Source organism: Vombatus ursinus, unplaced genomic scaffold (genome assembly GCF_900497805.2).
Source record: "Vombatus ursinus unplaced genomic scaffold, bare-nosed wombat genome assembly UNPS02008996.1, whole genome shotgun sequence".
In the NCBI taxonomy this organism is placed as follows: domain Eukaryota; kingdom Metazoa; phylum Chordata; class Mammalia; order Diprotodontia; family Vombatidae; genus Vombatus; species Vombatus ursinus.
Window position 1 is genome coordinate 913,607 of NW_020948774.1, and position 22,038 is coordinate 935,644.

The window sequence follows — 22,038 nt, forward strand, 5'->3', positions numbered from 1 at the left end:
TTATTTTTTAGGGCTTCTAAAGAATATTGAGTATATTGTTGAGATAATCAAATCAGTCAAAAGCAAAGCCAAGGGTCTAACTGTAACCTATAGTCTAGGTCACAGGGTGGGGAACCCCTAGGTCCTTGGGTGCAACCTTTTCACTGAATCCATCTTTTACCGAACAAATCCTTTTGTTAAGGGGATTTGTGCTGTGCAGTTTGCATTCAGTCAAAGGGCTGAACTTGAGGACCTAGAGTGCCTTGAGGCCACAGGTTCCACACCCCTGGACTCTAGGAACTTATTTAAAAATATTTTGGTAACTATTCTTCAGTATAATTGTTTTCCTTTGTAAGTCTTTGTATATGAGTTTATGGATTTAAAAAAATTATTCTGAGAAGGGGTATGTAGGTTCGCCAAACTGCCAAAGGGATCTGTGCCCTCCCCCCCCAAAAAAAGGTTAAAGCCCCTAAAATTTTAATTCTGAACATTCTGTTTTTGTTAATTACATACTAGCTATCATAGTAGTCCTTGTTTTATGCATGGAGATATTTTGTAGTTTTACACTCAGGTCTGTGTCTCTTCTTGTGTCTTCAAGAACTAGTACAAATTAGTTTTATCTTTTATTACCAGAAAACTTGAAATTGATTTGGGAGCATATACAGTTCTACTCTGTTTAAAATTATCAAATCAGAATAAATTCTTTAGTTTGAGGAACTACTTCACAAATCTGGGATTCAGTCTCTTAGAAGAGAAATAAGTACCTTGTGTTTTTGAGCAGAATTGATCAGTTCAGGAACTAGTTTTAATATTCCTAATTATTGTGGGAGAACAGGCAGCTGAATATTTTTTCCTAGTTAATTTAGAACTTGAGGATTCAAATGTTAATGGAACTGTTTTTGTAAATATTTATGTGTTTTACATTGAAGTATTGAAGTACTTTCTAATGTGGAGACATTTACAGAAATTTGAATCCACATGTGAGATGAACAATCCAAAAATTAAAAGGGCTTAAAAGAGTTAAAAAGTTTAGGGTAAAACATAAATTAATTTTTTCTAAACTTTTAATGAATGGGATGTCCATAATGTTCATCCAGAGAAATAAACTGCCTTAAATTTAGAAATCGACTACAGAGTTTTTTCAGACAGAAGTTAGTGATTTATTAGATGACAAAAAAGATGTCCCATTGTTATAGTATAATGAGTACTGAATTTGGAGTCAGAGGACCTGAGTTTAAATTCTGAGTCTTTTGCTTATTATCTGTGACCTTGGGAAAATCATCTCACATTTCTCAGTCTGTTTCCTTATTTGCAGAACAAGGGGATTGGACTCTATGTTTAAGATTCCTTTTAGCTCCAAATCCTGTGATCCTTTGTTTTAGGAGGACATGAATTAGTCTTGATGAATTCTATCCCAGAATGTGTCAAGTTCAAGGAGTCATGAGCCAGTGGGGCATTTTGCCATGTAATAGTGGAAATAATTTTTAACAGATCATACATTTCTCACACTTTTATCCAATAAACAGTACAGTACATGTTGAGAAAAATAACTATAGCAGAAGTTCTTCCCGGCAGTCTGTTGTTGCATGGACAGTTTCTGTTCATATGGTTGGAGCAGCATTTATTTTTCCACAATATTGTCCTTCTGTTTCAACAGCACTGTTTGAATGAAGCAATAACTTTGATTCAAACGTAAAATTTAAGTCCTCCTCAGAAGTGGTGACCTCTGCCCAGTGGACAAACATATCTACTTCCCAGCTTATTATAAAAACTGTAGAGGCAGTGTGGTATAGTGGATAGAACCTGGAAGACCTGGGCCCAAGTCCCACCTCTGACAATTAGTGGTTATGTGACCCTGGGCAAGTCACTTAATCTCTTAGCAACTCAGCCAGCTCTCTAAAACTAGATTGCAGAGAAGGCACCTGTCTGCATTAGCAGAGGAAGTTTCCTCATTGGAAGTTCCCTAGACTAGTGAAAAACAGTCCCAGTTTCTATCCTCTCTTCCTATAAAAATGCATTTAAGTTTTCTCTATTATGGCACAGGACTATATTTCTTAATTCTTTTTCACTTCTTACCAAGGATAAGTGGAAGTTTGATTTCTTGTACTACAGGTCAGTCAGTGCTTTTGTAAAAGGATTCCAGAATCAAGTGAATTCCTTTTCAGAAGGACTTTGAATCTTCTTTCAGTGATAATTCATGTTTTCTTTCATGAATAAATCTCTAAGGTTCAGGATAAAAATAATCTCACTGTCCCAGATCTAGTCTTTTATAATTCCTAAAATGCAAGCTGTGTTATTCAGCACAAAATGTAAAACCATTGCTCTTTTCAAAGTAATCTTAAACTTGCAAGTCAGGGCTATGCTTTTAGATAACACAACATTACCTGATGATGATTGCAAATCTTCCTTTTCACCATTTCATTTTCTAGAAAGAATTGATTTGGTATTGAGAAGAAAGAAAAAGAGTGTGGTCCATGGCTTCTGAAGTTTGTGACAGTCTTTGTTTTAGTGCTGAAAAGCTACTGTCATTTTTGTCTCAACCAGATAATGGGACAGGACTTTGTTTCTTCTCAGTACCTCTTTTTTGTTTCATTTTTAACAGATAATCCGTGTCCAGTCACCAGAGGGGGTGAAGCGTATCACTGCAACAAAGAGAGAAACAGCTGCAACATTTTTGAAAAAGGTATTTGTGACTTTGGTGTTTACCTTTCAGCAGTTTACCCTTCTCTGCTTGCCATTCTTCTCTCTCTGACAACCCCCCTCTCCTCCCAACCAGTGTCTTCACTCTCTTCTCCCCTATCCCTGTGGTCATAATTGGGTCAGCATTCTGTAAAATCCTGGGGTTGGGTTTGTAACAAAACTGATTGGCACTTGGGATCTTACAAGATGACTTACTGGTGAAGCTATTAAAACATTTTTTGAAAACTAAAAGATATTTAATTTAAACTATATTTCTATTTGTTGTTGATGCTCTTTGTTACCTACCCACGTTAGAAACAATTTGAATATGTAAACAATATGAATAAAAGAAGAAAGGCCATAAAATAGTAACTGCAAGGCTCAAAGGGGTCTTGCTGATATTTTAAATTTACTCTTCTTTTTGCTTTTTTAATGAGTGATAGACATTTGCTAGCATTTTTTTTAGACATGAGGAGGTGATACTGGTGCTCTGTATGAGATCTCTTCATGGACTATATCAGAGAGATAAAAGATTTAACTGAACTGAAGTAAAGTGACTTACTAAAAAGGTTGTAGGGGAGAGTATGAACTAGAAATATGAAGAATAAATTGAATTAATTATTCTTTACTTTGAATTTTTGAGGTTATGAAATTGCTACAAGCATTCTAGATTTGACTCTTATTTGCTAGAGGCTTTGATGTTCAGTTTCAGAAATAGAATTATCAAACAAGAAACATCAACATTTGCTTTTTTCCTGAGGGAAAACTAGACGACAGACCTTGGAGTTCTGACGTTGATTTGCTAGCAGAAGAGCTTGATTTATAATCCCAGTACTTCCCTCCTAGCAGTTTATGTTGCATCTTGCCTTTCTTAGCGAGAGTGCATACATAACAGCCCCAGCTGTTGATAGTCTGGAGGGATTATATTGATGGGATGTGATTTGTGAGCATTGTTGTTTCTACTCTCTTCAGCAGACCATCATAGAGCACCTATTGGCCAGGTGAAATTTCCCAGAATTATTCATAAAAATAAAGGCAGAACTGGTCTGAAACGTGCTTTTAAAGTGCATCCCATCCTGTCCCTTCAAAAAAAATGCCTTAAGAAAAGTAAGGGTAGTAAGTATTATTAACTCTTCCTATTCTATCTGTGTCACCATTTTATAAATAATCTCATTAATATAAATGTCTTGTCATCTAGTCCTTAATAGCATCATACTTGATAACATTTGATAACTAGTTTAATATTTTACTTTGTTTCACCATGGGAATTTAGTATTTCCAACTCTGGTTTTTAAAAGTTTGTTGCATATATTTCATAGAATTGTGGAGATTTTAGACCTTTATTCAGGTCTTCTACACAACTCATTAATCCCTTCTACAAGATTTCTGATATTGTTTACCTTTGACTTTGTTGAAAGATGTTTTTTAAAAGCAAAGTAAGCAACTGATATAGAGTTGACCATTTGAAAGATGAAGTGATTCTTGTGCTTCTGTTATATGTCTTTAGGGCAACTGTTGAATATCAAGTCAGTCTGTTGTAAGATGCTCTTTACATTAATTTGTTTTTTTTAAAAATTCTTAAAAATCAATAAAGATCAAGTTTCATCATTTACTTTGACTTGGTTTTTTTGTTTTTTTTTAATTTAGTGCATCCAGCTACACTTAAAAACATATTTTAAAACCATGGAAGAAACAAATTCATCAGAGACTTGCTTTTTAAAATACAAAACAAGAAAGAAGGAACAGTGAAGTGTTTCCCTTACTTCATTGTCTCTCTGTTCCAATGTGTCTTGCAAATGGCTGCCAAAGTAATCTTTTTAATGTGCAGCTTTGATCACGTACCTCCACCACTCAAAAACCTTTCATGGTTCTCTGTTGTCTGTTGAATAAACTACAACTCTGTGAGCTTCACAGCCAGGGCCCACCACAGTTTGACACCCACTTTCCTTTTTAGCTTAATCTGACAATACTCCCCATTATATCTTTCATTATCCAGCTAAATTGGACTACTCATCATTCCATTGAATTTGTCTCACTTCTTTATTTCTTTGTACCTTTGCTCTGACCATAGAATGTATTCCCCATCCCCTGTTCCTCATCTCTTCCTGTTGAAATAATCCTCATCCTTTGAGATCCAACTCCGTTAGGAAACCTTCCATGATCTTTCACCCAACACTGCTCTCTAGTTAAAAGTATTTTACTTGTAACTCTCATAGCAGTTCAGACATAAAACACTATATTAAATCAGGAATCAATATTATTATTATTGTTGTTTCTCTAGTAAAGTCCTATTCTAATACATCCATGGTATGAAGGTGACCCTGGATTCTTGAAGACTGCCAGCAAATCACAAAACTTTGGCAGGTCTTACCAATCTGATTGGATTCAAATAGGGGCTTGGCAGTGGATTGTAGGGCTGGTATCAAGGTCCAGTGTAGCTGAATTTAAAGAAACTCATCACCAGGAGATTGATTTTGGGGGAGGAGGTGGGGGAGAGCATGAAAGGATGGGGGAGGGGCATGGCAGATTGTTAGGAAGACTTGTCTATTAACAAACAGAAGATTGAAATCTTTTTTGTAGTGGAAATGCCTACACTAATTAAATACGAATACTTGAAAATTGAAGTATAATCATTGTTATTTGTACCATTTCTATGCATTTATATTCTGATTTGTATTAGTTACTTATCTTTCCTGTTAAATTATAAATTATTTGAAGAAGAAACTGTTTTATTCATCTACCTTGTACAGAGTTGATGCTTAATTAATGTTGAATCAATTGTGATTATATCTTTTGCTTTATATTTTCATTAAATTTATTTAACCATATTTTCTGTTGACAATCTGTATGTTTGTTCAGGGGATTGGCTCCTTTCGAACTTAATTTCCTTACTCTAATTGACTCTAGAGTGAGCAGCATATATGTAGGAGGTGCCACCTTTCAGAGGGAATTCATTTTCTTGGAAACTACTCAAAAGTTAGCAAAATAGTAATGAAGGATCCCATCAAATGTAGTATTTTCTGAACCTAAGAACTTAGAAAATCTGGGTGTATTCGTGTGTGTGTGTGTGTGTGTGTGTGCGCGCGCGCACGCGCGCGCATGCATATGTACATGTGTGTTTATACCTTTGTTGTTTTGGGTTTGTTTTAGGTTGCAAAGGAGTTTGGCTTCCGGAACAATGGTTTCTCAGTTTACATCAATAGAAACAAGACAGGAGAGATAACAGCATCACCAAACAAATCCCTCAACCTGTTAAAAATTAAGTAAGTACTCAGTGGGTAGAATTTCATGTGGCAGGTGTTGTCTGCTTGAGGTAAATTCATTTGTAACTTATCTCCTCAGGGCAGTCTAGATACTTTGCTATTTACAGACCAATATATGGGCTGTCATATTTCTTGCAAGGTGTTAAGCAGTCAAACTGAGTCTGCAGTTACTGTTGAGCTAGATTTGATTGACTTGCAGTATTCTGAGAGGTATGTCATTGAGGGAAAAGATTTGTAGCCTAAGTGTACTGAGATTGTATAAGCTGCACACTCAGCTTCTTAGGAACAAAAGACCTTGAATGTAGTTCTTTGGGAAGAAATCAAGTCAATTAACTTTATACCTGAAGACCTCTGTTGTGCATGAGTGTCGACAGTGGTTTCCCCGAAAGCTGCTGTTTTTTTTTTCAGGTAGCAGAATCCTCTTGAAGACATTGCTTCATCTGTAGCCAGACTCCAGTGCCAGTGGGGACTCCCACTCAATAGTCTTCTGATTTCACTGTTGTACCACACTGAAGCAGGTTTTCTGGATGTACTGTAATCACATTTGTAGCCTGTAGAACCCTTAAGTTAGTACAATCTCAAGGCACTATGGATTCCAGGGATCTCCTCCTTGGAGCGCTATATGGCATGAATTCTGTGGCTCTCAGGTGTATGTTTGGTGTGTTGCTGTGTGGCCAACATTGTATGGGTCTAATCTGTCAAGAAGCAGATGTTTTGTAATAGGCATTAAGATTTTTATAAAGCTTTTTGAACATTATACTTAGAAGAAACACATGATAGTGCAAATTATAGGCATCTTTAGCGTCATTCTAGTACATAATAGGTGCTTAATAAATGTTTTTGATTGATCTCACATGTAACGTTACTCTGACCAGTGTCATTTCTCATGTTATTAATTTGTTATCAGCAAACCTCATTATGATATTGCAAGACCCTGCAGTCTGGCCAGTTGTTAGAGTTGCAAATTATATAGTCAGCAATAATCCAAGATAATAGTTGAATCCCAGTATAACTAATTCTCCTGAGCATCAGTTTCCATACTGGGGGCCATATTGTTTATTTGCATGTGCCTTCCTCTGCTGGAACTAGCTGCTCCCTCATAATGTTTGCCTATGTGTTTTCCAGGAACCAATTAATGTTATGTCAGTTGTTTATCATCAGCATTTATTAAGCATTTTCTATGTGCCAGACATAAAAAGAAAAATGGAAACCCTTACTGCCCTCAAGGAACTCATATTCTAGTGAGGGGGACAACGTGTGAACAACTATGTACATACAAGATATATAGAGAATAGAGAAGAGGTAATCTTGGGGGAAGACACTAGCAGTGTGGGGGACCAGGAAAGACTTTCTGAGGAGGGTGGGCTTTGAGCTGAGTCTTAAAGGAAGCCAGGACAGTTAAAAGGCAGAGGTGAGAGAATTTTCGGCTTGCTAGATAGCTAGTGCAGAGACACTGCTGGAGAAGGAGGCTTGTGTGTGAGGAACAGGAAATGACCAATGTCAATGGAGTGTAAGAGTCATGGAAAAGGTAGAAAGAGGTCAGGTTGTGAAGGACTTCACATACCAGACAGATTTCATATACAAACCTAGAGGTCATAAGGAACCAGTATATGCATTTCTGTTATTGGAAATGTTTGTGCTCCTTAATTTGTATAGACATATATTACATCTTAAGAACCATCTTTCAGGTGTTAGGTCATCTTTTATCCTGTTCTGGTTTTCTGGTATTAGAGAGAGTAGAAAAAATGGAACTCTATATAGAGCAAAGGAGATGAAAAGAACTGATAATACTTTAATAAAAATATTAACAATAATAATAGTAAACTGACTTAAAAGTTTGCAAAGTGTTTTATCTATATTATATCATTTGAGCCTCACAACAGCATTATAAAGCAGGTCACAGTTTGTAGAAGAGTTAGCTTAAGCTTAGCAATCATAAGTGACTTGCACAGGGTCACACAGGTAAACAGCAGAAATAGAATACAAACCAGAGGCCTCTGAACGCAAATTCATGCAATTTTTGGTTCTAAACACCTGTAAGTCAAGTATAATTAGTAAGTAGATTGTCTTAACTTCTTAATTTTATACCCCATCTCTATATACCTGAAGTGCTTTGAGGCCCAGGAGCCTCTAGGATGATCAAAATAAAGTGCATTAGCAAAGATAATTTTTATATAGTACCAGATTATAGTACTTTGAATTTAGAATGTTAATTGGGTTTTCTTTTGAGTCACCAGTATAAATCTGTGCTAGAGAACACGTTGTACATTTAAAATGATGGAAAATTTGCTAACATTTTGTTTTTTGGAGTGTAGGACAATTAGAGATGACAAAGCAATATTTTTTTTATGCTAAAGAACATAAAACAAGAGGATGCTGGCATAATGAAAACTGAGACTTCATTGTAATAGTTGACGCAATCATTTACTTATGTTAGGGGGCCCTCCATATTTAGTTTGATTTTGTACTCAGGCTCACTCAATTACTATTGATAAAAGCATGTATTTGATGTTTCTTATTTGAATAGACATGGCGATTTGTTGTTCCTGTTTCCCTCGAGCCTTGCTGGACCCTCATCTGACATGGAAACTTCCTCCTCACAAGCATTACGTGCTTGGGGAGCTCCCAATGTGGTAGAAGATGAGATTGATCAATACCTTAGCAAACAGGATGGAAAGATTTACAGGAACCGAGACCCACAACTGTGAGTGTTGAGTGTGATCAAATAGTTCATTTCTTTCTTCTTTATTTAAGCAATCTTAATAAAGACAAATGATAGGGGGAATCATAGGGATATGTAAGGGGCCAATGTGGGCCGATAACCAATAAAGCTAGGTATTGAAGCGTAAGTCTGAGTCTAATAAGTATCTAATGAAAAACTCGAGTATTGAATTTGAGTAATAATATCTAAATCATTTCTCAGATAAACTCATCAAATAATTTGGTTAGTTTTCTCTCAGAGACTCAGAATTTCTCTTAACATGCACTTTCAGAAGAATTTGTAAAGTCCTGGGAAAAAGTTTGAAAAATGTCCAAGGGAAAGAAGAAACTTTAAGTCTTTCCCTAAGAATGATTGCACTTAAGATCTACATTCTAAAAACTTACACTGACTCATTTAGGCAGCAAAATGAGGCTTGAACAGTTTGAAATGGGTAGAACTGAATTTTTTGCCAAAAAGTTATGACTGTAGTTTGGATTTGTAATAAACGTTTTTAATAGCATGTAAGTAAGCATTGTAAGGTCCTTCTACTTTGAGTTTTTCATTGCTCAAGAAATCACTTATTCTCTACATGTTTATATAAATCACATGCTTATGTAATGTGCACTCATACACATATTGAGGTTTTTTTTTAAGAGACCAAGAAATCTCTTGGTTTACGCTCAGAGATATCAGCATATCTCTGAGAGAAATTGTTTGTCTCTGTTGTACTGGCTCTTTTTTAACTATATAATTTTGTCAGCATGATGTAGTGCTGACATTGAAGAATTGAGATTTCAAATGCTGCATCAGCAACTTTTATTTCTTAGATTAAAGAACCACAAGTGGCACTCAGTTATAGTTGGCTTTTATCCATGTCTCCGCTGTAACCATTAGCACTCCTCTTCCATTTGGGTTTCCTCCTAGGAACCCATTACTTGCCTTCCTTTTTATTACCTGTGGCTTCATTGGAAATCTTTTCAAATTGGAATGTGCGTGTGTTTTTTAAACTTTGACATATTATCAATAGGAAATTATGTAGGAGAAGACATAGAGTAGAGGTGATGGGACAGTAAGAATGCACTGGTATGGAATACTGCATATGTGTCAGATTTGTCCGTTGTAATGATCAGTTTTGCTGAATTTTTTTTTCTCCTTTTAATTTCTTTTTAAAAAAAATTTTTGTTATAAGGAATAACTTTCCTAAGTAGAGAGGGAGATGGGAGAAATTAGGTGAAAAAATATGAAAGATATCAGTAAAAATCTTTAATAAAGAAATTATGAAAGCAGAAAAAAGGTGTTCTTAAACAGTCTTCTGAAGCTTTCTACATAATCATGTTTTAAGTGATACGTATTTTTAATGGGGAAAATGGTAGGCAGCAGCAGAAAAACAAACTAATCTATGTTCATTATTTTTTGGCCTGTGATCTTCCTAGTTGCCGACATGGTCCTTTGGGGAAATGTGTGCACTGTGTACCTCTAGAGGTAAGAATTTGTATGGGGGAGGGGAGTGGGAGTGTGAGTGTGAGCGTGTGCGTGCAAACTCGAACTCTATCACATATATTTTAGTGTTGGTTGATAGTCTCTTTCATAGAACTGTCTAAATACTTTCCCTAAATCTCTCCTTGATCAGTAGTAGCAGTTTGAAGAACTTAACGTATTTATTGCTGTGGGCCTCATATTCCCACCAGTGTGAGCTGCAGAAACAGGATGAGTCTTTACTTATGGTAGTGACCTTCTCTGTGGATTATGTATGGTTAAAGCATTTGTTTTCCTGTGATAAAGAGACACCATTTACAATAGACTCCCCAGCCAATCCTTTTAAAAAACTGACACAAAGCTGTGCTTGTCAGTTTTTATGCTTGTCATTGTATTGATTTACTTCTGCCTCGAATCTTAGGTCTCCTCTACCAATTTGCCCTGATGAGATTAAGAGTTTCCATGATAATGCTGACTGGTAACTAGGAGCCCTGAATTTATATAGCAAGACCACCTTGATTTTCTGGATAGGCTCACCTGACTTCTTGTGGCACTTTTTTTGTAAAGATCTTCCTTGAATTGGGGACTTTTTTTGGTGGAGCAGATATAAATATAGGGAGGAAATCTGTGGGGTTTTGAACAGAGTTGTAAATTAAAATGATGCATCCACTTTTTTTTTCCCCTGTCAGTAGTGCCTGGCTTACAGAGGGAGCACATGTTGCTAGGTTATTTTTCTGTAAGCAGTTGAATCCAGTTTGCTTGTTTTTCAGTAACCAGCATGTTTTTAGACAGGTGCATAACCAGACTCTTTTAACATTTGCATTTTGGCAGCCATTTGATGAAGATTACTTGAACCATCTTGAACCTCCTGTGAAGCATATGTCCTTCCATGCCTACATTCGAAAACTGACCGGAGGGGCTGATAAGTAAGCAATTAGACTACAATAATTGCATCTTAACAGAAAGGAATGCCTTTTTGCATTGCTAGCAGTCACCTCATGATTGCCATCAGGTATAGCAGTGATAAAAAACAGGATTGATTTAGTTTGTCATATGGGAAGAAACCCCCAAATTAATTAATTTTGTTCAAATTAGGGGGAAAAAAGTTAAGTTAGGTGATTGCCAATTAGGTAACCAGTGATAGGTGACTCTGAAGTTTAGTGGAGGTGTCTGTGAGGGGCTATATGGCATGATATAGACAGTATAGGACTGGGGAGTCAGGAAGACTTGAATTTGAACCCTACCTCCAGTGTGTGCTAGCTCGTTGACCCCCAGGCAAATGATATAACCTCTCTGGGCTTCAGTGACATGGGGGAATATTGATGATCTCTATGATTCTTTCTGGGTCTATATCATTCTATGCTTCTGGTCCTAGAATCAGAAACCCTACATAATGACCGTTGCGGAATCCTAGTGGACAATTTTAATGATCTCATCAGGCTCCTGGGTGTAATGCTTAAAGGGGGTAGATGAATAAGCTAGAGTATTGTGCAGTCTAAGACCACTCTACTATGGAAACATCAGGGTGGTTTTGGCTGGTGAATTTCTCAGCCTTTACTACCTGTTGTGGCTGTAGCTCTACTTTTCCAGTTTAGTTTTTATTCTTACAGAGGAAATTGGGTGGTGAGAATGATGGAACGTTGGCAGTTGGTGTTGGAAACACTTTTCCTCACTAATTAGACATCAACATGGAAATAAAAATGTAGCCCTAGCCAAAATTGAGTTTGATGGTGGTGACAGAAAAAGGATCAAGTTTAAAACATTTTGATTCGACCCATTTCAGACATTGCCTGTGGGGTTTTCTTCTGTGTGCTGGAGACACACCATTATCAAACAAGTGAATTTCACCTTAGTCTTTTAACATTCTTGTTAATATAGTAAGACTAGACAGTGATTGAACTCAAATCTGCAACATTTAGTGAAGAAAGCATTGTCCATTTGATTGCAGCTTTTGCTTCGACAAGCCATTGATATCTTAGAACACTTTTCCTTGAGTCTGTTTTGGAGGGAAAATAGAATCTCACTCTTATTCTTGCATGCCAGCATGTAAAACTCTGTAAATTGCCAAAATAAAAGCAGGAAGGGAGGTTTACTTAGTGGGACTTGCACTTTGTAAGGCTCTTAGTAATTAGAGGGCAATGGCAGACAGACCATGAACATTTATTTTTTTTTAGTCTATAGTGGTGTTATGAAAAATCTGTTGTAGTAGGTGAGGCATTTATTGTGACATCTGGAAAAATGGGCTTCATGTCTAAAAGTGTGTATTTATGTCTCATTTGCTGATATGCTGGCCTGTTATTGATTATGAAAATAGATTAATCACACCATTATGTTCACTTGTGTAATTTTAATACTTTTTCCTTAGGAAGACTGGCACCCTGTAATGAAGTTACTTGTCCAGACTCAACAAAAGCCAGTCAGTGATAGAATCAGATTTATAAACTCTTACTTTCTGGGTCGTTGCTCTTAACTTTGGTTTTGGCAAATAGAACAATTTTGTGTTTAACTGAACTAAGGTATGATTTTCTCACCAATACTTGTGTGTTTTTCTTGAATTATTTAAATGACTGAGATAGGTAGTTTATAATTATTAGGATAAAAAGTTGATAGCTAATGAAACTCATTAAAACAGCTTTGGAAAATTTTTAGAGGATAGTAGAATATAGCCAAAGAAGTAGACGTTAAACAGTGTTCTTGAAAATGTTCATAGATGTCAGTGACAGTAGATAGGTGATGGCAATAAAAATATTAGGTCTTTGTGATAACACTGGTTTTGTCCCTATTGAATCCAAAAGAACAGAAGCTCATTTTTTAAATGTGCCGGAATTTTAGCTATTTGTAATAGAATCATTTTTAGCACATGCTTCCTGCTCCTGTCTGCCAGATGTTTAGCTCCTTAGAGAGGATTCTGTTTATGAAATATAAGGTATTTAACATATTCTTTTGCATCTCTCTCTGCTCTCCCCAGGCCACATTTTGATATTTAATTAAAGCTGCTTTTTATTTAGGGGGAAATTTGTTGCCCTGGAGAATATCAGCTGCAAGATTAAATCTGGTTGTGAGGGACATCTTCCATGGCCTAATGGCATTTGTACCAAGTGCCAGCCAAGTGCCATCACCCTGAACAGACAGGTGAGTTGTTACATTGTAATAGAAGACTTTTAGAAAAGTGTCTCTTAAGCATCTAATATACAGGCAATAAGCATAAAAGGCACTTTGTGATTGATTGGTTTGTTGACTATTCTGAGGTCATCAGATTATCAGAGAAATTCAGTTTTTGAGGGGAGAGAAGAGGTTTGAGGGGAGGTTTTCCTTTTTCATTGCACCATATAGTACAGTGTTCTCTCTTGATAATGTCTAAAACATCATCAGTGTTTGTTTGTCCTGTACTCTGGGCAGTGGAGACTGGCAGGCTATAGCCCTCGTTTGATTCCCTCTAAGATAAAATGATTAACAAGCTCTTCCTTTTTGGTGCTTCTGAGTGCTTAGCAAAAGGTAAGTTTTGGGTTATAGAACACAACAGAGAACAAACTTCCTAACTCAAGGATATAGTAAAAGATGAAAATCAAATATAAAACTAATCAGAATATTCTGTACTCATTCTTTATCCCTAAATTAGAGTACTTTCATACATGCTTTTTCCCACTTGCCTCTCCCCCTCCTTTTTTCCTCTACTTTCCTAAGCATTGTGTATTTTATTTTCCATAAAGGTTATTAGAGCCAGCATTTTCATAAATAATCCTTTAAGACAGGGATTCTTAACCTGGGTCCATGAACTCTTAAAAAATATTTTTATAATTATTTCAGTATAATTGATTTCCTTTATGCATTCCAACAAGGATCCCTAGGCTTCACCAGCTTCCCAAAGAAGACCATGACACAAGAAAGGTTAAGAACCCTTGCTCTGAGATGAATTTGAGTTTTTGTAATGGTAATATTCCTCTAAGACTGGGTAAGAGTTTACCCTTTGCTGATTATCTTGGTTTGGGTGTTCAATAAGTGCATTGATTTCTCTTAGTCTCTTTAGTCCCATCACTGTTCCTGAAGTAGTCTTAGTATTTAAAGCTTCCTATTATCCCTTCACTTTGACCCATCTTTATTCCAGATATTTATTAGTTTTATTAATGATACTTATTTTTTAATGTTAATTTTTGGTCATGTTTCTCCATAAAATAGTATATATAGGAAATAGGGTTATAAATGGATTAATCTGGGAAAATAAATTGAGTACTGTGACTTTCATGAATCTCTTGGAGTGAAAGTCATCCTGGTGACCCTGATTCATTTGTTTCACAGAAATATCGGCATGTAGACAACATCATGTTTGAGAATCACACGGTTGCTGATCGTTTCCTTGACTTCTGGAGAAAGACTGGGAACCAGCATTTTGGGTACTTGTATGGACGGTATACAGAGCATAAAGACATTCCTCTTGGCATTAGGGCTGAGGTTGCTGCCATTTATGAACCCCCTCAGGTACAAACAAACAAACAAACAAACAAAAACCTCCAGGATTTGATAATTCATTGTCATCATTTTTTGTAGAACTAAAAGAAATCAAATTTCACCGGAATTTCCTATTCCTGAACACTGTTTGAATGCCATTATCAGTTAGCGTTTCTAAATTATCATGCTAAAAGTTTTCATTTGAATTAAGGGCCCTCTCCTCCCCATTTCAGTTAATAGTAAATAGTACTGTTTACAGGAGATAGCTTCCAAAGATGTGTACATTCATTCAACTTTGGAGTGGAGCTGGAAGCATTTATAGCACATTGGGTTCTGTTTGCAGTGACCTCATTGTTTGTCGTGATACTGGGGTGCTGAGAATTTGACAGCTCTACACAGGTGCAGTGTATGCTGCTAGAAAAGACCTGTAGTTTCCAGACCATTTGCTCCTTAGGCCTCATCTTGCCTGTGGATGCAATATAAGATGAGATTTGGGTGCTCAGATTTTGTTAGACATGACCTGTCTTTTTATCTGATTTTTCTAGAGCATTTCATTCGTAGTTCCTAAGCAGGAAATTCAGCCAATAGTATTTGCTACAGAATGTAGTTAATGAATAGTATTAGCTATGGCCACCAATTGGAACATGGAATATCTTTGGTTGCCACATATGTGTCATGTTTGTCTGGTAATGTTATGAAATGAAATTAAACCCCACATTGTATTTAGAACACAATGTAGGGTGTTGTGGGTCTTTTCTCTCTCTCTCTCTCTCTCTCTCTCTCTCCATGACTCATCATTTTGCCAAAGAGTCACTAGGTGGCAATGGAGATACTACTTAAGAAGCTTGGTTACTTTCAGTTTAGATCACATACTATACCATCTTGTGAAATTCCAAATTTGTAGATTATTTATCTGGAGCTATTTATCATAAACTATTAAAGTTTTAAAACTTTTTTTAAAAGTAACAGTTTTAAGAACATTTACTTGTAATTTTTTCCCAAGTTAAAATGGCTCTACCACATTCAGCTTCGTGGAATAGAATGATCAGGTCTCTAATTTGGAGATCCTAAATGTTGGAACAGTTGACCTTCAGCAACCCTTGAGCTCATTAGGAGTTGAAGCTCATGCTGCCACATGTCATTAAACAAGTACTTTTCTGTAAATTTGTAATAAAGTCTTCATTTGACCTGTGCCCTAGAGGTATTAATGATCTCCATATGGGGGCTATTTAGACCAACATAATGGCACTTTTGTTGGTTTGCCAAAATTTGACTAATTTACAAGGATATATTCAATTAGTAAAACTCAGTCTTGGGATTAACTTTGCCTTCCCACCCCTGCAACTGGGAGCTCTGCTAAGTATGATACTTATTCTTAATGAGCTACAAACTGCATTTAAGTGAAGATTAAAGTTCTTTAGTAAACTTCTTGACTACAAGGAAATAGGACAGTTGATGTTCTTTGATCAGTTTGTATGTCTTTAGGTATTATATTTCATGAGTAAACTCATCTCTAGAACACATGAGGGTCAGTTAATTTGTCACAGAACTAAATCTCCTGGCTACTGTGGTGTAATAAATAAGGTCCATATTTTGTGTCTCCTTTTGAATTTTTGTGGATTGATATCATCTCTTTTTTCTCTCTTACATAATATTTTGTGTTCTTTTACCTTTCAATATACTTTTAATGGCAGAGTAGCTATTAAGCTAAATGTCATTTTTAAACAAACCACACAAATATTTTTTCAGGCTGTTACTTCGGGTTTTTTTGTCTTAGCACTTGCCTTGGCTTTGATTTTGCTCTTAGCTTTAGTTGCTTCTGAACTGAACAAGCTCATCATTTGGAACAGGATTGCACTTCTAAAAATTACATTTTTCAAAGGGGGAAGAAGTGAGGACAACCTTCCATTAGTCTTTAGTGACAATATACTTAGAAAAAGAACTTTTATCCTAAACCTAAGCCATTATAAACAGTCTGTTTTCATTTTTTTTTCTGCTTGTTTCTCAGCAAAGCTATGTGCTTTGCAGATTTGGGAAGACCTGAGAGAGTTTGCCTTTGTTTTCAGTTGGTTGCGTAGAGTTCTTTTTCTGCCTGGACAATTCTCCTTTTCAGAGTATTTGCATCCAAACAATATGAGAGTGAACAGGGGTACCCGTGGTCCTGGGTATCAGTCTGGTGGTTACTCTACAACATATACTGTCTCTCTAATTCTCCCACAGGTCGGTACACAGAACAGCCTGGAGCTCCTGGAAGACCCCAAAGCTGAAGTAGTAGATGAGATTGCTGCCAAACTTGGCCTGAGAAAGGTACTGGGGCCTTCTGTCAGCTAGTCTGAGCCTTTGCAGGAAGGGATGTAGGGCATTGTATCGGGTGAATGGCAGGCAGGAGGGGTTTGTGTCATCTGGGATCGATTCTCTCCAGCTGCACAAGGTCAGTTGCAGACCTGACACATTTTGAAGCCTCATTTGTGTTTATTGGGCGCCAATAGCTTTTATGCTTTTTGGCCTTAAAGTGAAATGAGAACATTTCCCTGAGCATAAAAAGATCCAAATGCCAGAGCTGTTATACTTTAAGTCATCAGCCACCCTTCTTGAGGATTACATTAAAGAACAATCAAAGGAAGACCCTTTCTTTTCTGTCCCTGACAGGAGTATATTCCTGGAGTACTTCTTTTGCCATTACTACTCTGGTACAGTTCCCTGTCCTGGTTTCTCTTTTCTGTAGGGCTTTGTGTATATTTTTTGAGGTATTAGTACCCTCAAGGATTCCAATCCCTCTAAATTGTTCATTTTCTTTTCTCTATGGTTGTAGGTTCTATACAGTTGTCATTGAATTTTCTGTTTAAAAGCCTAAGAAGACAAGTCTTTTACTGTTTTATTTAGACTAGCCAAAAGTGAAAACAGAGGAGAATTTTCCCTTTGGTTGTGTTAATCTTGCTTATACTAAACCTTTGTAAAGCTGCTGGGTACTGTGGAGATATGTGAAAAGAAATGTGTGAAATATATGCATGAACATGACATTTTGGAAATTGCAGTATGGTGCAATGGAGAGAACACTGAACTTAAGAGTCACAGGACTCACATCCCTGCTTGACCACTTACTACCTTCATGACCTTGGACAAGTCACATAACCTTTCTGGCCTCAGTTTTTTCATCTGTAAAATGAGGGGGTTGGACCTTCCATCTCTAGGTCTATGAGCTTGTGACCTAACTAAATTTAAATGTCAAAGGACTTTTAAGTCTGACCTAACACAGTTTAAACATCAAGACTTGTAAGTCATATTTTGTTTTTTCATATTTTTGGGTCAATCTTAGCTGGCAGTGGAAATTAGATTCCTACAAATTTAGGGGAGAAAACTTAAAATGATTTCAAACCTAAAGTAAGGATCTTTGTGCCAAAGTTCTATCTTCTCAAGGTTCTATCTCTTTCAGCTATCTTCTCTTGAAAGAGAAATTAATATTTTGTGTCCATTTCTTCTACAAAACTATTAAGGGAAAAGGGAACAGGCACTTAAGTGCCTACTTTGTGCCAGGCACTGCTAAATACTTTACAGATACCTCATTTTATTGATAACTGATGATCATCATAGCAGCTTTTAGCTTTTAAATCTTTTCCCAAAGAGACTGAATTCCTAATTTGGCTTTTATAATGTTTCATTTATTGCCTAACCAAACTTGTGCCATAAGTTTTATTTTTCATTGTTGCCAACCTTCTCCAGTTTTTTTTTTTTTTTTAAGAAATTCCAGATTTAAAACCTTTCCTGATCTTGAGATACTGCTCTTCCAACTTGAATTTCACTACATTATTACTTGTGTGTTTCTGAATTAATTCTTTGCTATAGCTTTATAGCCTGCTTACTCCATTCGTGGATTTCTTTTGGACTAAGTCTTTTAGACTTAATCTCTCCTCTCCCTCCCCCTTTCTTTCCTTAAGCAGCTTTTTTAAAAGTCTGGCAAGCAAAATTAGTCGCATTGAACTCAGGTGGCCATATTACAGCAGCTGTGGCAAATGATACTAAATGTTCCCCAAGTATGGGGCGGTGGGGGGGTGGGGATGTGTATGTCTGTGTGTCTTTTTGTAAGAGATGAAAAAATGTTCTCTTCAGCTTCTCCCCATTCCAGGCTGATGGATATGACTGGAGTGCTTTAGCTGGGGAAGGTATAATCCAGAAAATTTTACATAGCTCTTTTTCCTAGTCCTTATTTAAGACTTTTGTCTTCTAAGGTATAATTGGGACACCAACATCCTTTGTAGTTTCTTCCTTCCTCCCTCCCTTCCTCTCTCTGGCTTACTTACCTTGTAGATAGGAATGAGTAGATGTTGGCCCAAAGAGGAGTCTGGTATTCTTTGTTATTTGCTGTAAATATAATCTTCAAGGTTATGAGAAGGCTAATTTTTGAAGATTCAGAATTGAAAATAGTGTTTTCTTCATATTGTTGGCACTTAGAGAAACATTCTTTCCTGGATCCATCTGTTCCTCCTAATTTTGTAACTACAAGGAGCTGTTCCTTGGTTGAAGAAGCTAATCAGGTTATTGGACCTAGGATTTTTTCCGTGATCAAATCCTACAAGAAGATAGAAACTTTGCCCTCCCTCCTGGCAGGGATAAAGAAGCATGGTGATGTGCAAAGAGAGACCCGAGTTCAAATTCTGGTCAGATCACTTACTGTCTGTGTGACCTTGAGCACAGTTTCCTCATCTGTAAAATAGAGATAATGCTGATGATCCAGTTGAGCTAGCTACCTCTCATGTTGTTGTTTTGGGAAAAATACTTTGTAAATCTTAAAGCATTATGTAGATGTGTGAGATACTGTTACTTCTTTCCAGCCTTTTTGATTCCATGGGTCATGAGGCTTTATTTGTTTGTCAACTAGGTACCCCATGCTGGCTCAGAAAAATTAGTTTTGAGAGGAGGAAGGATGTGTTTGGTGGAGGGTCAGTGTTAATGTCACCTAGTAACTCCTTGGGCGGTCTTCTTCTGAAACAGTTGAGGGAACCCAGACGTCAGTAAATCAGATATTTTAAACTAGATGGAAACTAATCTTCAATTATTGCTTGATTTGTATAAGATGTGTGGGGAGTATTAGCAGCCAGGTCAGATGCTCTGTTGTCGTGCACAACCTAAATTCATTCCATATTCCTCATACCCAAGTATGCTGCAGCTGTTCTCTTTCTCAGCCTCACTCTCATCCACTTCCATGCTCTTATGCCAAGTCCTCAGATGCACTTCCAAGGTTTCCAAGCTCCACATTCAACCACTTTCACCTCATTATTGCTGCATAGGTTCTCAGTCTCCCATTCACTCCCAGACCACTCCCCTCCTGTTATGCCAGGTCCTAAAATGCACTGTGGAGCTTTTCAAGTTCCACACCCAATCACTTTTGCCTCAATACAGCTGCTCAAGAGAGCTTCACACTTACTGTTAGGCATTTCCACATATGTACCTTGACTGCAGCCACTAAGTCTCCTTCCACACTTATGTCCCACTGGGCCTCCAAACCACCTTGACAGACACCAGTTCGTTGTCTGCCTCGCTCTTGATTACCCCTGGTGGAAATGCAGTCATCTGTTCTCCACTGTGGTACTAGGTGACACTTCACAGCATCAGAAGGGAAAGAAATCTTCCCACCACAGGGCTACACTTGCTTCCATCTTCCCCTTTCATTTCTGCAGTGTCCCAAGCTCTTGTTACCCAGAGATGAAGGGTGAGATCTTTGAAAAGAATGTACTTAATTCTCAGAACAAGAGCTGTGAATGAAGACAGAACTTGGAGGTAATGTGGCTGAATTGAAATGAGTACTCCTGGGTCTTCTAGTGTGAGAGTTTAATTCTCAGTGATAGATTCTGATTCAGGAAGCTTTGTGGACAGAATTCTTTGGTGATCAAATTATTGATGCAAGATAGTGCAAGGAAAAGTTCTGCTCACATCACATCTTAGTGATGCACTGTTTCCCGATGTAAACTCAGCTTACATTAGAAGAATTTTGTGATGTAAAATTCATAGATGTTCTGGTTTAAATAGATACAAGCCCAAAACATCATGGACTGGTAAGATAAGATTCTTCTCTTTTAGAGAGACATCCAAAAAGATGTGTATTTTCTCTTTTATTAGGTTGGCTGGATATTTACAGACTTAGTCTCAGAAGATACCCGAAAGGGTACTGTTCGATATAGCCGCAACAAGGTAAGGAAAATGCAGTGTAAAGTGAAAAGTTTCTACTGTTTTTAGCTTAATCAGCTAGTTTAGACTAGAAATTTTTGTAATAAACCGGTTTTATTTTGTATTGACAAGGTACTTTTACAGTCCTCCACTGAGTTTCATATTAAATTATTTTCCAGAAGAGTCCTTGTGATAAATTAGAGCTGGAGTCATTGACCCTCCTGATATTAGTGGCATGTGATCCATTTTTATCTTAATAGGTACATTTTATCTGTGCATGTTCGTGGGAGATGCTGTATGCTGTTTCAGAGTAGCAATTCTGGATAGTCAGTTTCAGTGAATGTCATTCATTAGACATTAAATGCCTACTATGTATGAGGCACTGTGCTTTGTGCAGAGAATATAAAAGTGAAATCAGACAGTGCCCCTAAGGATCTGGTAGATATTAAATTAAATTAGTAAGTACAGTGTATATTAGAATATAAGTCCACAAAAGAGTTCCAAACTGAAAGGCTACAAGAGATTTGAGGAGAGATCAGCTGGACCTTGAAGGAAGAAAAAGAAGTGGACAGATATGAATGTAAAAGGGAGTCCACTCCAGGTAGTTGAGGTGTTTTTTCCTTCCCCTCAGTTAAAAATGATCTCTTCCTTCTTATATTGTGTCAAGGGCCTTTTCTCCATTTCTTCATCTTTGTATCCTAAGTGTTCACCTTGCATTGTGCCATTCATGTAGATGATTACTAAATGATGGTTGAATTGGATTGAATTTTATCTAACACTTGAACATTACCGTCTTGCATTATATTCTGTTGAAATGAAAAGGAAATAGGAATGCATTCTAGTTTGGGTTCTTATGTTCTAGGACACATATTTTCTGAGTTCAGAAGAATGTATAACTGCAGGAAATTTCCAGAACAAGCATCCCAACATATGTCGGCTTTCTCCAGATGGTCATTTTGGATCCAAGTTTGTAACTGCAGTAGCTACAGGTATAAACTGGTTTAGAGTCAAATTTGTAATATCACTATTTTGTGTTTTTGTGTATTTAAATGCATTTACCTTCTACCTTTAAGAAGTTCTTTATACTTAACTGGCGTGGTGCTAATCCATTCTTATAATGGGCCAATGAGGGACCGAGGAGACAGTTGTTAGTCCCCATTTGCTTGTCAAGCAAGACTCCGTCCAAGAAGGTGACTTTATCAGAGTCAGCCTCACAGTTAATGGCAGACATGGGAATCCAACTTAGTCTTGTGGTCCAGAGCTCTCTCCATTAGACTGTTGCTTTTGGCGAATTAATTTTTGGCTCCCTTGGGTCTGGACATGCTTCTCCCC

The 22,038-nt window shown here is 37.0% G+C and overlaps 1 protein-coding gene across 1 annotated transcript in view; it reads left to right on the top strand.

The window, feature by feature from the left end:
* NPLOC4 (NPL4 homolog, ubiquitin recognition factor) overlaps positions 1-22,038 on the top strand; it is a 58,965-nt gene that overhangs the window by 1,426 nt on the left and 35,501 nt on the right. Inside the window, exons 2-11 of the mRNA XM_027850139.1 lie at positions 2,582-2,662; positions 5,809-5,921; positions 8,449-8,625; positions 10,056-10,104; positions 10,930-11,024; positions 13,107-13,230; positions 14,395-14,574; positions 16,765-16,851; positions 20,659-20,730; positions 21,569-21,695. Of these exons, the coding sequence (XP_027705940.1) occupies positions 2,582-2,662; positions 5,809-5,921; positions 8,449-8,625; positions 10,056-10,104; positions 10,930-11,024; positions 13,107-13,230; positions 14,395-14,574; positions 16,765-16,851; positions 20,659-20,730; positions 21,569-21,695 (1,105 nt within the window). The remainder of the gene's footprint in view (positions 1-2,581; positions 2,663-5,808; positions 5,922-8,448; positions 8,626-10,055; positions 10,105-10,929; positions 11,025-13,106; positions 13,231-14,394; positions 14,575-16,764; positions 16,852-20,658; positions 20,731-21,568; positions 21,696-22,038) is intronic.